This window comes from Mesitornis unicolor, unplaced genomic scaffold, assembly GCF_000695765.1.
Source record: "Mesitornis unicolor isolate BGI_N332 unplaced genomic scaffold, ASM69576v1 scaffold12763, whole genome shotgun sequence".
Lineage (NCBI taxonomy): Eukaryota > Metazoa > Chordata > Aves > Mesitornithiformes > Mesitornithidae > Mesitornis > Mesitornis unicolor.
The window spans coordinates 304-13,903 of record NW_010172643.1 but is presented as its reverse complement, the minus strand read 5'-3'; the positions used below and the strand labels follow the sequence as shown (position 1 = coordinate 13,903).

Below are 13,600 nucleotides of genomic sequence, written 5' to 3'. Positions count from 1 at the left end.
GATCTGGAAGCTGTAGTACTCCCTCACCTCTCTGCCATGGTTCCATTATACCACTGTCACTTCCTTAGAAATGCTTTGTCTGTTCTTCAAAGCCTGTAGTGGAGGCTGGATGACCTCTAGAGGAAATCTAGGGCTTTACTCTTTGGGTTTTTTTGATGTGTGGTTTTTTTGTGTAACCTGTATTTGCACAGAGGATGTGGAGAGCATTTTATTTCCTTCCTCTCTGCAAGTCTACTGCTTGAATGTAATTTCCCACCTTCTTGTTTCTAGATTAAACTCTTAAGGATTTCTAGATGAAATGTTAAAGGTCTCTGTTTGTTCTCTTCTGCCAAAGAGAATGTTTCTTCAGCTGACCCGTTTGTATCCTGAAATCTGGTGCTCAAAACTAGAAGTGGCATTCCAGCTGAGGTCTTCTCAAAGTAGCATATAGTAGAAAGATTTCTGTTTTGTACATCCTAATGTGGCTTTTCTTTAGCAGCAAATAATTTTCAGTTTGTCTACCATAACCCTTTCTCTCTGATTGACCCATTTCCTAGTTCAGTCTGGTTCACAGAGTCAGTCCCAGAATGGTTGAGGTTGGAAGGGACTTCTAGAGATCATTTCGTCCAACCCTACTCTCCTCAAGCAGGGTAGCTAGAGCAGGTTATGCCCAGTTGGGTTTTGAGTATCTACACAGATGGAAAATCTACATCATCTCTGGGCAACCTGCTCCACTGTTTGATCTCTTAGAGTGATCAAATGTTTTTTAAAAGTGCTTCCTTGTGGTGCAATTTCCTTTTTTTAAAAATTTCTGTCCATTGCCTCTTGTCCTGCCAGTGAGCACTACTGAGAAGAGTAGTGTTCTTCATTCCATCCCATCAAGTATTTATACGTATTGATAAGATAAGGCCTTCTCTTCTTCAGAGAATTGCCCTAAACCCTTTATCATCTTTCTGGCCCTGCACTGGACTCGCTCCAGTAAGTCCATATTTCTGTCGTACCGGAGAGCCCAGAACTGGACACATCGCTCCTGGAGTGGCCTCACCAGTGCTTAATTAAGAGGAAGCATCACCTCCCTTGATCTGCTGGCAGTATTTTGCCTAATGCAGCCCAGGCGGCCATTTGCCTTGTTTGTAGCAGGGGCACACTGTACTGCTGGCTCATCCTTAACCTGGTGTTCACCGAGACCCCCACAGGGCCTTTTCTGTAGAGCTGCTTTCAGCCAGGCGACCCCCAGCATATTCTTATGCATGGGGCTGTTCCTCTCCAGGTGCAGGACTTTGCACTCCTCCTGCTTGAACTCAATGAAATTCCTCTTAGCTCAATTCTCCAGCCTTGTCTGGGTCCCTCTGAGTGGCAGCACAAGCATCTGGAGTCCCAGCAACTTATCCTGGTTTTGTATTGTCTGCAAATTTGTCTCTGTTCAAATTATGTTAGGGCTTTTTCAGACCTCATCTTCAGTTTTTCAGTTGAAAACTTGGTTTGAATTCTCATCCTGTCCCAGTGAGCTTGCAACACTATTAGCTTGATATTTGCAAACTGAAGCCTACTTTCCACTGTAACATCAAGTAAATGAAAAATACTTTCATGCCCATGGCAGACCCTTTCAGAACCACATTAGATAATCCTTTAAATATGACAGTGCAACTTTATTTTGTGTACAGTATTTTATTTTCTGAACACAGCTGAGTGTGCCAACACTATATTCCTTCTTCAGGACCAGACTTCACTGGTTCCCTGACAACACCTGCCTTTGTTGGAAGCCTCCTTAAGATCAGGATGAATCTTGCTGCTTTCCTTATCTAGTAGGCTGTTACTTCCCAACATTTCGCAGAATCACAGAATGGTAGGGGTTGGAAGAGACCTCTGAAGATCATCCAGTCCAACCCCCCTGCCAGAGCAGGATCACATAGGAACACTTCCAGGCAGGTTTTGAGTGTCTCCAGAGGAGGAGACTTGTTTTACACTTAGTAAGCAATGAATGCTTTTGACATGGTTGATGGAGAAACTTGATTTGATCTGCCTATGTTCATCCCTGTGCATCATTGTCTTTCTCCCCAGACATTTTAGAGTAAGAGGGAGAAATGTGATGAATGTAGCAATCAAAAACTTGCTGCTATGAGAAGATAGGGCTGTCCTTGGCTCTTAAGTCTGCTACTAATGTTTTTTTTCTTTTCCTGCTGGAATATACTGGAGAATCTGAGCACAATCCTGATCTGGTGCTGACTTTAGGAAACGCTGATTTGGTTGGTGCTGACTTTAGGAAACGTGCTGATCTGGTGCTAACTTTAGGAGACACACTGATCTGGTGCTAATGTTAGGAAACACACAGTTGGTGCTAGCTAGCTTTAGGAAACATCTCCTTCCATTGCTTTTGCGTGGTGACAGGTATGTTCATATTGCCTATACTGAGGAGGCTCATTGCAAGGCTGCTTGGATCCTCTTTGTGAAGGCAGAATGAACTTGGAAGTATTTTTTTTAAATGCTAAACATCTTTTTAGAAAGAAACAAAAGTCCCTTAGAAAGCAGAATTCAGACTGAATTCCCCTGCAGTGAAGGCTGTTGAGGTTTTTTTGTGGTTTTTTTTGTGTTTTTTTTGTGGGGTTTTTTTTGGGTCATGCAAAGATTAACAATGTAGCTGTTAAATAACTTATTCAGGTTGAAGTCAAAAGAATTTGAGGCAATGTGAGACAACACTTGTGAACTTTCTGTCCCTCAGGTTATCTTAGCTTGTTGAATCAGATACGGTAACCTGTGCTGATGAAAGAGACCGATGCTGAATTGGCTTGCTTAGTGAAGTCTCAGGAGACAGAGGACTTCTACTTCATCGATGGGTAGCAAGCAGAGATTAAAGTCAGACAAGGTCATCATATCCTGATATTACGGTGACCAGAAGTTTAACTCTGCTGCTCGTCTCTTAATTCTCTGAGGAATTCTCTTTGAGAGAGACAACACTAAATATGTTGTCCTTGTCCTTTTGTAGTACTGCTGCTAGCTCTTTTTAGGACTATCTATTTTAAAAAGAAGTGCTGTGTGGCAGGCTTGCTGCAGCACAGCTAAGGGGTAGGCAGCCTCCCTTGAGGCAGTAGCAAATGACTGCTATGTGGCTTATTGCTCTTGGATAGTGGAGCTGGAGAAGGACTGTGTGACATGGAAGACTTGCAATGAATTCTCTTTTGTTCACCATGCACACAAAAGTGGGATCAATCTGAAATCCATTTCTCAGCTAAGGGGGGGAGGGGGGGAGTCTTTTATGGGTAAAAGTGACCTACCTGCCCATTGCATAAGTGCAGTTTTGGGTCACTAGCCGGGGTTCTGGCAGCTAAGCCAGCTGTCACCCCCTAGAGCCAGGGATATGAATGGCATCATTCACCTTCCCTGTTTTTAACAGAACTGCAAAACAGAAAGGTTTTAGCTTTTTACTAACAGTAGATATATTTTCCCTAACTTTTTAATTACCAGAAATTAATTTTGAGAAGAGGATTACAAATAATTAAAAATAATCAATCTAAGTAGATTGGTAGCAGTACTTAGTAAATCCAATCTCCATTGCCCCTTTTGACTTCAGCAGTTGTTCCGTGAGGGAGATGGTCAGCATGAAATGGCATCAAGAGTCATTACAGGGCAGCAAATATGTCCCTGTAACTAATTGAGTTATGTGTCATTTGTAACCAGAGACCCGTAGGGTTCTGTTTTCTCTCAAAGCTTTAGTGGTATTTCAATTTGTGACTAGAAGAACTGGAATTAGGTTTTTTACTTTTTTAAACCCATGAGAACTGTTTAGGTAACTTCAAAAGACATGAACCATCATCTGTCTTGTAACTGCAGTAAATGTGTATATGCAACTTAGAAGCTGCCATTGGCTTAGAGTGGATTCATAGAGGTCAAGTGTGGGCTGTTTGATTTATAACCAAAACACCTTCACTCTATATTGAAAACTTGTCTTGGAATTTTACATTATTGATGTATCTACCTAGGACCTCAAATACAAAATGTTCTTATTGTATAATAGGTGATAGAAATACTTGCTCTTTAAAACCATCAAAGCGGAGGTGGGTAAGACGTCTGGGCTGTGGCCACACTCCTGTGGTGCTAGTATTTAGGTAACATTTTTATATGGGAGACTACAAAACCATATTAACTATGCTCAGCAATTATACTCTTCTTGAGGCTTCTCTTTCCTTTCTCTTCACTGCCCTAATAAGCCCTTTCATTTAAAGGTATTTTTGTGCTCTAAAATGTAAGTTCAATGCCTTTGGAGGTCAGTGAGCTGTGCAATCTTTTCTGTCTCCCTGCAATGCCAGCTGGTTTTATGTGGCAAATGTAACTGGAAACATAGACTGGGTACTTTCCTTTTGTACACCTCTGTCTTGGAGGTATGCAAGAGGACAAACACCTGTGAGACAGGTGTATAATCTGTGTGAGGGAGCTAGGCATGCATTGCATGGCCTGATTCCACGGAGAGCCAGTGTACCAACTGTTTGTGCTTTTGCTTTTACAGATTCGTCTGGAAACAGTTATCTTGGATATTTTTTCTTGAATGGACTTTCATGTTTTCTATTGTAATCTTGTGAATATTTTAATACACTTTTTTTTTCCCATTACTGGTTTTCTGACGAGTCTTATCTGGTTAGAGATGGGGAGGGGGACTGAAATACACCATCCCTCTTTCTGGCAATGTTCTTCAGTCACTGCAGTCTCAGCAAACACAGCTGAAGAGTTCACCATCTGAACTGATGTTACCGCTTCAGCTAGGAGAACTAAGAAATGCAAGTGAAACTGTAGCAGAACACACAAGGACAGAAATAACTTCATGGCAGGACATCCACTGGAAAAGGAGAGCTGACAGATTATCAGGTGCATGTCTTGTAAGAATGGAAAATGCTTTCCTTAAATTATCCTGCACAAGTACTTTGCACATGATAATATGACATTATACACTGGATGACAAAGGAGGGGACATCAGTGCCACAACAAGATGCTCTAGACGTTGTAACTATCCAATGGTTTCCTTTCCTCTCCAACCTTGCTGTGCCAGAGTGATAACTCACAAGGGATTGGGGAAAAGTAGGGGTGGAGAGAGACTTACTAATAGGGCTTTCTGAAACTCCAGTGTTTTGAGGCCTTCATTTTCCTGAAAGCTTGGACCCTGAAGAAGCATGTCTGTTTCACAGTTACCTTTTTCTCATGGATATAAATTCCTGAGCTCTGGCACTGACTCCTAGCTTCAGTGGAAGAGGTCTCAGAGAACCTGCCAGAGAAGTTCATTGATGCTGTGTTGTCAGCATGATTGCCTTGGACTTCTCAGTAATAGATGAGCTTTTGCAGTGTAATGTAAAGCCTTTGCTGAGAAGCTGTTTTACAGCGGCACATTTTTCCTCTTTACAGGAGGGTAAGTAGGGAGAGATGTTGGCTTTCAAGGAAGGCTTCAGTGTTTATTCACAAACATGCCACAGATGGGAAGAGACCACTCCCTCCAAAGCTTTGGAGAACTGACAGGTACATGTTTCTCGAGTGCACACCTTCACAAGAAATCTGTATGTTCTTAAGGAGGGGGTGAAAAGTGAGTAATAGAAGTTTTGGCTGTTTATTTTTCACACTCCCAAGAACCAGGTACTTAAATCCACCCATTTCCTGCCTCTAGTTGTAAAGGATGACAGAAGCTAAACCACCAGTGGCACATACTAGTTTGCCCTCCTCTTGTTAAAGACAGTGGTGCCTGGGAAACAAATGAAGATAAAGCTGAAAAGAATATCCTTACCCTACCAGGGAAGTGCATCAGGGAATGAAATGCAAATGCTACTGTTGCTGGTTACTCAAAGTAGGGTAAAACCCCACCCAGGTCTGCCCACGTCAGGAAAGAAGATTACTTCAGTCTGGGGTTCTGGCTGACTGTCAGCAGTACCATGTCACTCCCGGCACGCTTCAGCAGTCAGATAAAGTGACACCCAGCAACTCATTCTAGGCACAATCCACAATCAGATTCTTTTAAAGAGATAATACAAGGCACACAATTTTACTTCAATTTAAAAGGTTGCACTTTATTTAAATGTATGGAGGTACTCTGTTATTTGCACTTAGAAAACACTTTCTCTCTAGACATTTAGATTTCCTCTTTCATTTTCTCACAGGAAAAAAACATTAAAATTAGTGAAGCTAGGTCCCATGGGGAAGGGTTTGTGCGTTGTTGGATTTGACCTCTTGGGTTAAGCATCTCATTGCTGCAGCTGCTCTTGTTGTTTTGCTTTTAGCTCCTGATTATACCTATAGGTGGGAAAAAAAAAAAAAGAAAAAAGCACAGACTAAGAATAGACCACCAGTCATAATAACAATCTGTTCAGAACAGGAGGAATAAAATTACAATGGACTTAAAGGTGGAAATTCAGGATAGCATAGTTTAGTTCAACAGAAGAAGGAAGAAATTTCAAATGAGTTGTTCAGTTTGCCTCATTCCTGGTCAGTACTGAAGCCACAGAACTCCAGATTTTCCCCCAAGAAATAAATAAATACTTTTTAAACTGCTGTTCTGCTTAAGAACCCTTTGATCCAGCTGGAACTGACACAATTCAACACTGAAAGCTGATGGAAGTGCAAAGCTTATGAGGAGGAAAAAGCCTAGGCTGTTTGTCAGTCAGACCTACAGCTTTTAAAGAATTCCTTAGGCCCAGAAACTACAGCTTACATAGACCATTCCCTAAAACATGCTCTACCTATATGGAAAATATTTAAAGGTTTACTATGTAGCAAAAAAGTTCTGCAATGTTTAATTAATTGGTCAGTTCCTCCTGCCTGTTGCACTGACATTAAGGCTGGCAGAATTTATAACTTCCTGGTTAAGATTAGGTGGTGTGAACGCTTAGTTATCGTGTGGAGAGTAGCCCTTCTTAATACATACCTCCATATTCGGAAGAGTTGAGAGCCACCTGCACAGCCAACAAAGAAGTTCACAGCAAACAGACTCCAGTTTTTAGGAATAATAACTAGAGAGTACCTTGACCAAATAAGGCCTGTGAATGAAAGGAAAAGTTTAAAGAAGTTAAGTCTTTAAAGTGAAATACTCAGACATTCCCCTAAGTCTGGAGACAGAATCATGGGCCAGTTTAAGTAAACAAGTTTTACAACTTCACGTTAGACAACTGCTTTTCTTATAACTAGCACTTTCTCAGAAGCGCATCAAGTGCCAGTGGGACAGCTATGGGTACGTATTGCATTCTTCCAAACTAACTACACAATAAGGTCAATCACAGTCTTAATATCAAACAAAGATCCTCTGTACTATACAGCAGTCTAAACCTTAATTCTCCAGCACATTTGCAGGGTAGTGGCATTTCGCTGTAGTATATCCACCTTGCTGCACCAGCTTAGAGATTACAAAATCTACCAGTCGAGAATGGTTTACCTATAATGGGAGATGCGCAGCACTGTGTCAAATACAAAGTCTGGAGAAGGAAGAAGGTGGCAGCTGTAATTTTGGTTTTCAGCTTTAGCTGCCACTAGTCCTGTCCCTGACAAGATCTGGTAGAACACCTCGAGTATGGAATACTGTTTCTGCCCCTATGAAAATTCGTGGCAGACAGCAGTGCAGCAGTCTGTGTACTGCTGCTTCCAAGTTCTTTCAACACATGGGAATTCTTTCCAGTTATGTTAGCGTAACTACCCTACCACTGTTTAATCCCTCAAAGTCTGTTCTAAAAAAGGCACTATATCCTGGATTGATTTCAAAATTACTTGACCTGAAGCAAAAGAGGTCACTTAGTGGAATGAGTGGTATCCTTGTAACTTAAGGGATGAAACTCGTATCCTAACTCATAACAACTTGCTCTGGACAATTCCAAATTAAGACACAGGCAGAAAACTGTTACACAATCACAGAACTCTTACAGATTTTATAACAAGTATAGGTCTGTCCTAGAATTATGAAATAACAATAGTGAGAGGTAGCAGGTAAGACTTTTCTGTAGAAGTGGATTAGTACTGCTGGAGAATTTGTAAAGAGATAAAGTTTTAAAGAGAATGCTGTGTAAAAGCATGGAGTAACTTTGGCTTTACCTGTGGCCATTAGTACTGCAGACTGTGCTGTGCTGAGCTTTTCTGCTGGTCTGGCCATATCAGCCATTCCAGCACATACCAAACCCTGGAAAGAGAAATCCAATGAGCACCAGCCCAGAGCCAGAACCTCCTATAACAGATCAAACGCTTTTCGAGAAGAAGTTGCTTCACAGCTCAGTGCTTATTCTATATGCATTATGCAGGAAATGGGATGCATTATATGAGCAGAGTACTTAGACTCTCAGACACACCATCCACTTCTAGTCCCTTGGGGCAGGAACAACACAGTTATGGGGCTTGCAATAAAATCCCAGGCAGTGGCAAATCTGTATTAGTTTAAGACCAAGGTTAATTTAAATACAGCTGCTTAAGAAGGCAGCTGAAAAACAAACTGGTTTTCATGCAACCAGCAGAAGCATATCTAAATAAGGCTCTTCTTCCTAAAGCTTAAGCTAAGATACTGCTGGTAAAGATGCACGTGTGACACCAAAGAGCCTTCACTCAGCTTCATCTGAGGAGGTAGAAGTGATTCTTTTTTAATATAATTTCAGCAAAAGTAGAAAAATTCCAGATGAAGCAAGGAATGGCTTGGCTGATCCACTTGGCAACATTACCAGCAAACACGCTGCTTGATTTGTTTTGTTGTGTTATTGCCCTCTACTGGAAATACAATTTCATGTTCATGTTACAAGAATTACAAAACAAAACAAAAACCCTCAAATCTCACAAATTCAAGAGTCCTAACACACTTAATTCACTGACTGCCACTAAGGACTCCTTTGGTTCCAATCAAGAAACCATTTTTCAAGGGCAGACTTCCGTGTGCTGCCTCACCTGTGGGACTGGTATTGCTGCAGAGGTGCATCGGAGGTATGGACTTCCAGCACACTTGGGCAGCTGCAGTAAATGTGCCTTTGCCACGTAGGGGGAAACTCATTTTAACTTCCCTGTGAGCTTAGAGAGGTCTTTCTGCATGTTCACAAAAGAAAAACCATCTGTGCATGAGCTCTCTTGTTACAGCAGCACTCAACTGCAGCCTGCTCAGAAGAGTTGCCCGCAGGCTCAGGCTCGAGAGCCCCTTTGAAAGGGGAAGGTTAAGCAGATACTGCAGCTCTCGTTTAGACTGACAAGGAAACCATGCTACAGCTTAGAGCATAATACATGGCCCGTGGGCTATAAAAAGTTGCGATTCACAACAGCAAACTTAGGACGCACCTGGCAATAAGAGCAGGTTACATCCTTGCTTGTTATCAAACAAGGAGATCAAACAGCTTTATGATTTGAGAGCTGATTTATTTTATCTGTACCAATACAACAACTAGGAGGAGTGCAGTGAATTAGGAAGAGACATACTTCACCTGTGCACAAACATAGCCAAGGTGTGTAACCAAGTGGCAGGCAGAGCTGCACAGGAAGCAGAGAGCTGCTGGTACCCGAAACAGCAGTTGGCTTTTTCCTTTTGTAGGCAGTGGCTGCTCGTGTTTTCTCAGGATTACCTTGCACTCTGACACTCTTTAACCCACCCCCAAACTTTGAGGCTTAGGAATTGGCTTCCTTCCATTGGCTTCCTATACTTTTCTAATTCCTCAGTCTCAAAAGAAATATATGCATTCAGAGTTTTGAATGATGTGCCAGCTCATGCCTACCTTGAGCAACAGCTAGTTAGTGTTTCACAAGAGAAAACTTTTGTGAAACTTTCAGCAAGGAGTACAACTTTTCCACAAAGCATTTTTCCCCTGCTGTATCCCCTGCATGTTGTGCCATACATTGTTAAGGCTGATTTTGTTCCTCCCTGCATAATAAAAATTAGAGCCTCAGTATTAAATCTTTCTGCAGGCTCGGATATCTGCTGGGAAACAACTGCTTGCTCAATGGGTCACTGCCAATTGCCCTCTGATTGACATCCAGACACAAACTGGCATGTTATACTTACCCATTTCATAATAGGTGCCCAGAAAAAGACTGTTTTGGGACCTGAGGGGGAAGGGGGAGGGGAAAAGAAGAGAAGTTAGAATTATTCAGTGAGGTGTGGCTGTTTTAATACCCACAGTGAGTTTTGGTTTTGTTTTGGTTCATTTAAAATAATGCAAAGTTTCTACTACTGCACAAGTTCTATCACCTACTACTACTCATCAACTCAGTGCATCAGCCTTCAGTGGTGTAATCAGCCCACACATTTCTGCAACAGATAAGTAGGATTTTTTATTTCCATTTTTTAAGCAAACAGGGACACTGAAGCAGACAAAATGCATTTATAATGAGAAAAGTTAAGATAAAGCCTAGGAATAGTGAAGGCAGTCTCTATACAATGATCAAAAGCTACTGCACAGCTGGACTAACAGAATTAGGATATGAAATCTTTCTGAACTTAATCGTGTAAACTAAAACCCCAAATTATTTTATTACTGGTACTGTAACAAGTCAGCCCCTCCTTCCCTTCCCAAATCACAGCCCATCCATTGATGCTGCAGAAGACAAGCTGTGCAGCAGCACTAGATGGTTGGCATGAAAGGAGAAATTGCTAACATAAGTAACAGTAAATGTCACAAGGAAGGCATCCTCATTCACCTCTAATCTGCAACTCTGAATAACCACATCTTTCTAGCAGAAGCAATGCTTCCCACCCAGTCAGCCCCACACCCCAGTTATCTACCAGTAGGCAAAAGTGGATTATGGGGAAAGAGGTGCCAATCTACAGAAGGAAGGGAGAAAAGTCAATGTAATGGGATCTGGGGGGCAAAACGACCTTCTTACAAATACATGTATTTTACAGCAGTGCTAAAATGGCAACTGGTTGGTTAAAACTAAGTATTGTAATGCCACACCTACAAGGTGCAGATTGCCAACCATACCATAAATCATTAATCTAGGACTACCGCTCAAAGTCTTCCAAGAGAGACCATGATCCAAAGTCTCAACCCACAGCACTGGGAGACAGTGAGGACACTGGTTCCCATTTCATCAAAACACATCAAGTTTTAGGTCTGGCCAGGCCACTGCTCAGCATTCTGATAACATACAAGATGAAGCCAAGTTTCCACTGTAATATGTTACATATTATGAGTCCAGTTTTAAAATATTAATAATAAAAAGCAAGCAACCAAAGCCCTAGTGTTTAGGTGAGCTAATTTTTCACTAACAATTCAGCCTTAAAAAGGCCTTGCAGTAACTATTTATATTCCCTGTTTCAAGCACCCTCAGGTTTAAAACTATGACTTGGGGAAAATTAACCATCAGGTTTCTACAGCAAGCACCTGTGAAGCAGCTCATAATTTGGGGGACAAGACTAATTGTTACAAGTATCAGTTGCTCCATCACCTTAAAGCCAACTAAGTCCTATATAAGGGCAAGGCAACTGCAGGACAGAAAGCAGCAAAAACTGGCATGGCAGCTTCACGTGAAGCCCTCTCAGACCCAGGCTGCTCGTGACAGTCATCAAGTTTCAAACTGCAGTTAATATCTACTAGCACATTACTTTTTGCTTGGATAACTGAATGTTTCTACCTTCACAGGATTTATATTTTTTTAGGATGCATGGAGTTGTGCAGCCACTAAAACTGTCTAGTATTGCTGAATAAATACAGCTCAGTATTCATCCTTTAGAAATATAAACTTCAGTTGCTGTTCTCTTAGGCAGCTACTTAGCATTTCAGTAACAGGCTGCAAGTATAGCTCTTTATAAATCAGTCTCACAGATGGCCCACAGAAGTAGCTTTAATTACTATCAGCTATTTTCTTCTAAAACACAAATTCAGATTTGGAGTACTGGAGAATGTGGGGTAAGTATAAATTATTAAATCGACACTCCCTAAACAACTAGGAAGGTTTTCAAGAAGGCTGACATTGATTTTTATTAATAACAGGTAACTTGATAATTTAAAACTGCTGGCTACAAAAGTCAGAAACAACTGAAGACAATTAAGGTACCAAGCCAAGCTTGTTATAAGGGAACATGTCAAACGCCATAAGCAGGAGACTTCTCTGGGAGGGATGCCAGGAAGCACCCAGCCAGGACAAGCTCTTCCCAGATCCTGGCACCCAGAATTTGTCAAGGATGAATTTGACAGCAGCACATCAGAGCAGGGACATACCAGAGGCTAATTTGGATATCCACCTCTGTGCCCAGTTTATAGAACTGATGACTTCTATTGAATGTAAGAAGTCTTTGTCCTGCAGAGTTTAGTTTAACCAGGCAAAGCAAACCAAAGATGCCAAAGGAGAAGGAGTACAAGCTCAGCCCACGCTTCCCCATGGCTGCCAAGAGCAATGTTCCCCACTCTGTGGCAGCCAGGGGGGTTGGTGGCTGTACCCCAGGCCCTTTGTTGTCCTCCAGCAGCCTTGCTCTGTGCAACACGAGCCAAAGAAACAGCTTTTCAGACCAAGCATCTATGATTTTACTGGAAACTTTCTTTGTCCCAGAAAAGAAGTAAGCATTGTTCTTCATTTCTTAAAAGTGATTGACAATTTCATGGTAGAGAGACACTTATATTCCTCACATTTTACCTCTGGTGATATCTAAGTTTCTACTCTAATTTAGGAATATAAGTGTCATATATTATTTTTAACCTACTTGTTTGCAGAAGAGTGACATCTATTGCACAACTTTCTCACAAACCCACCTTCAAGACATTCAAGGCTGAAACAGAAGCAGCAGAGGGTCAGTTCTGATATCTGCTTGTTCCTTTACAATGGAAGTGCTGGGCATACTGGCTCTTTATATAAAAGAATTATATTAATGTTAAAGTGTTTACATTGGTCCAGTGAATTCAGTACAGATGATAACTCTATTTTTCACTTTTTAATTCTGATTTCTTTAAAGCAACAACTTTCATTGCAAGAGAGGACCATTACAGGAGGATGGAGCAACTGACTGAAAACTAAAGTCCACTTTCACAGTGCATATTCCAGGTAGGTGAAGAGTCAAGGATGCGTATCACACCGAAACAAAACAGCAGACAGCAGCCTATGGAATTTTAGGATTTTATCAAGTACTCGTTTCAACTACCCTATCCAATTTGTTTACATGACAAACATCACGTAAATGGCACCGAAGCAGATCATTTTACAAGAGGTTTTTCCCCAGTAACACAAAACCCCATGTTTGCTCAAGTAAAGGGAAGCTTTAGGTCAGGTAAGGGTAGCTCATGTCAGAGAAACTCAAGCCCTTCCATTCCCACAAGAGCCCTTCACCTAACAACAATTCATTCATAAAGGGCACGAGCTGTCTTTGGTAGGAGTGCCAGATTTGGCAGAAAGAAAATAAAGCAAACACAATTTTGGCTTAAACCAGGGTACACTTCAAGATCAGAAATCCTTGCAGCGCTCCGCCCTATTTTTTCAGCACATCCACTTGAAAGAAGTGACTACTGAAGCTTTCAGGCCCCTCGGGAAATCATCATATCCCCTAGATTAGGATCACAGAATCATTAAAGTTGGAAAAGGCCTCTGTCAACTGTACACCCCCATGTCCACTCAATCATGTCCTGAAGTGCCACATCTACACGTTTTTTGAACATCTCCAGGGACAGAGACTCCCCCGCTTCCCTGGGCAGCCTGTTCCAGTGCTTGACCA

The 13,600-nt window shown here is 41.6% G+C and overlaps 1 protein-coding gene across 1 annotated transcript; it reads right to left on the bottom strand.

Annotated features, from left to right (window-relative positions):
• Positions 1-6,002: 6,002 nt before the first annotated feature.
• Positions 6,003-10,003, bottom strand: MPC2 (mitochondrial pyruvate carrier 2; the record flags this gene model as incomplete). The annotated part of the gene is made up of 4 exons (XM_010180459.1): positions 6,003-6,243; positions 6,875-6,986; positions 8,029-8,113; positions 9,962-10,003. Coding segments are annotated over 4 exons (288 nt in total), but the record flags the coding sequence as incomplete, so codon positions are not given.
• Between the last annotated feature and the right edge of the window lie 3,597 nt (positions 10,004-13,600).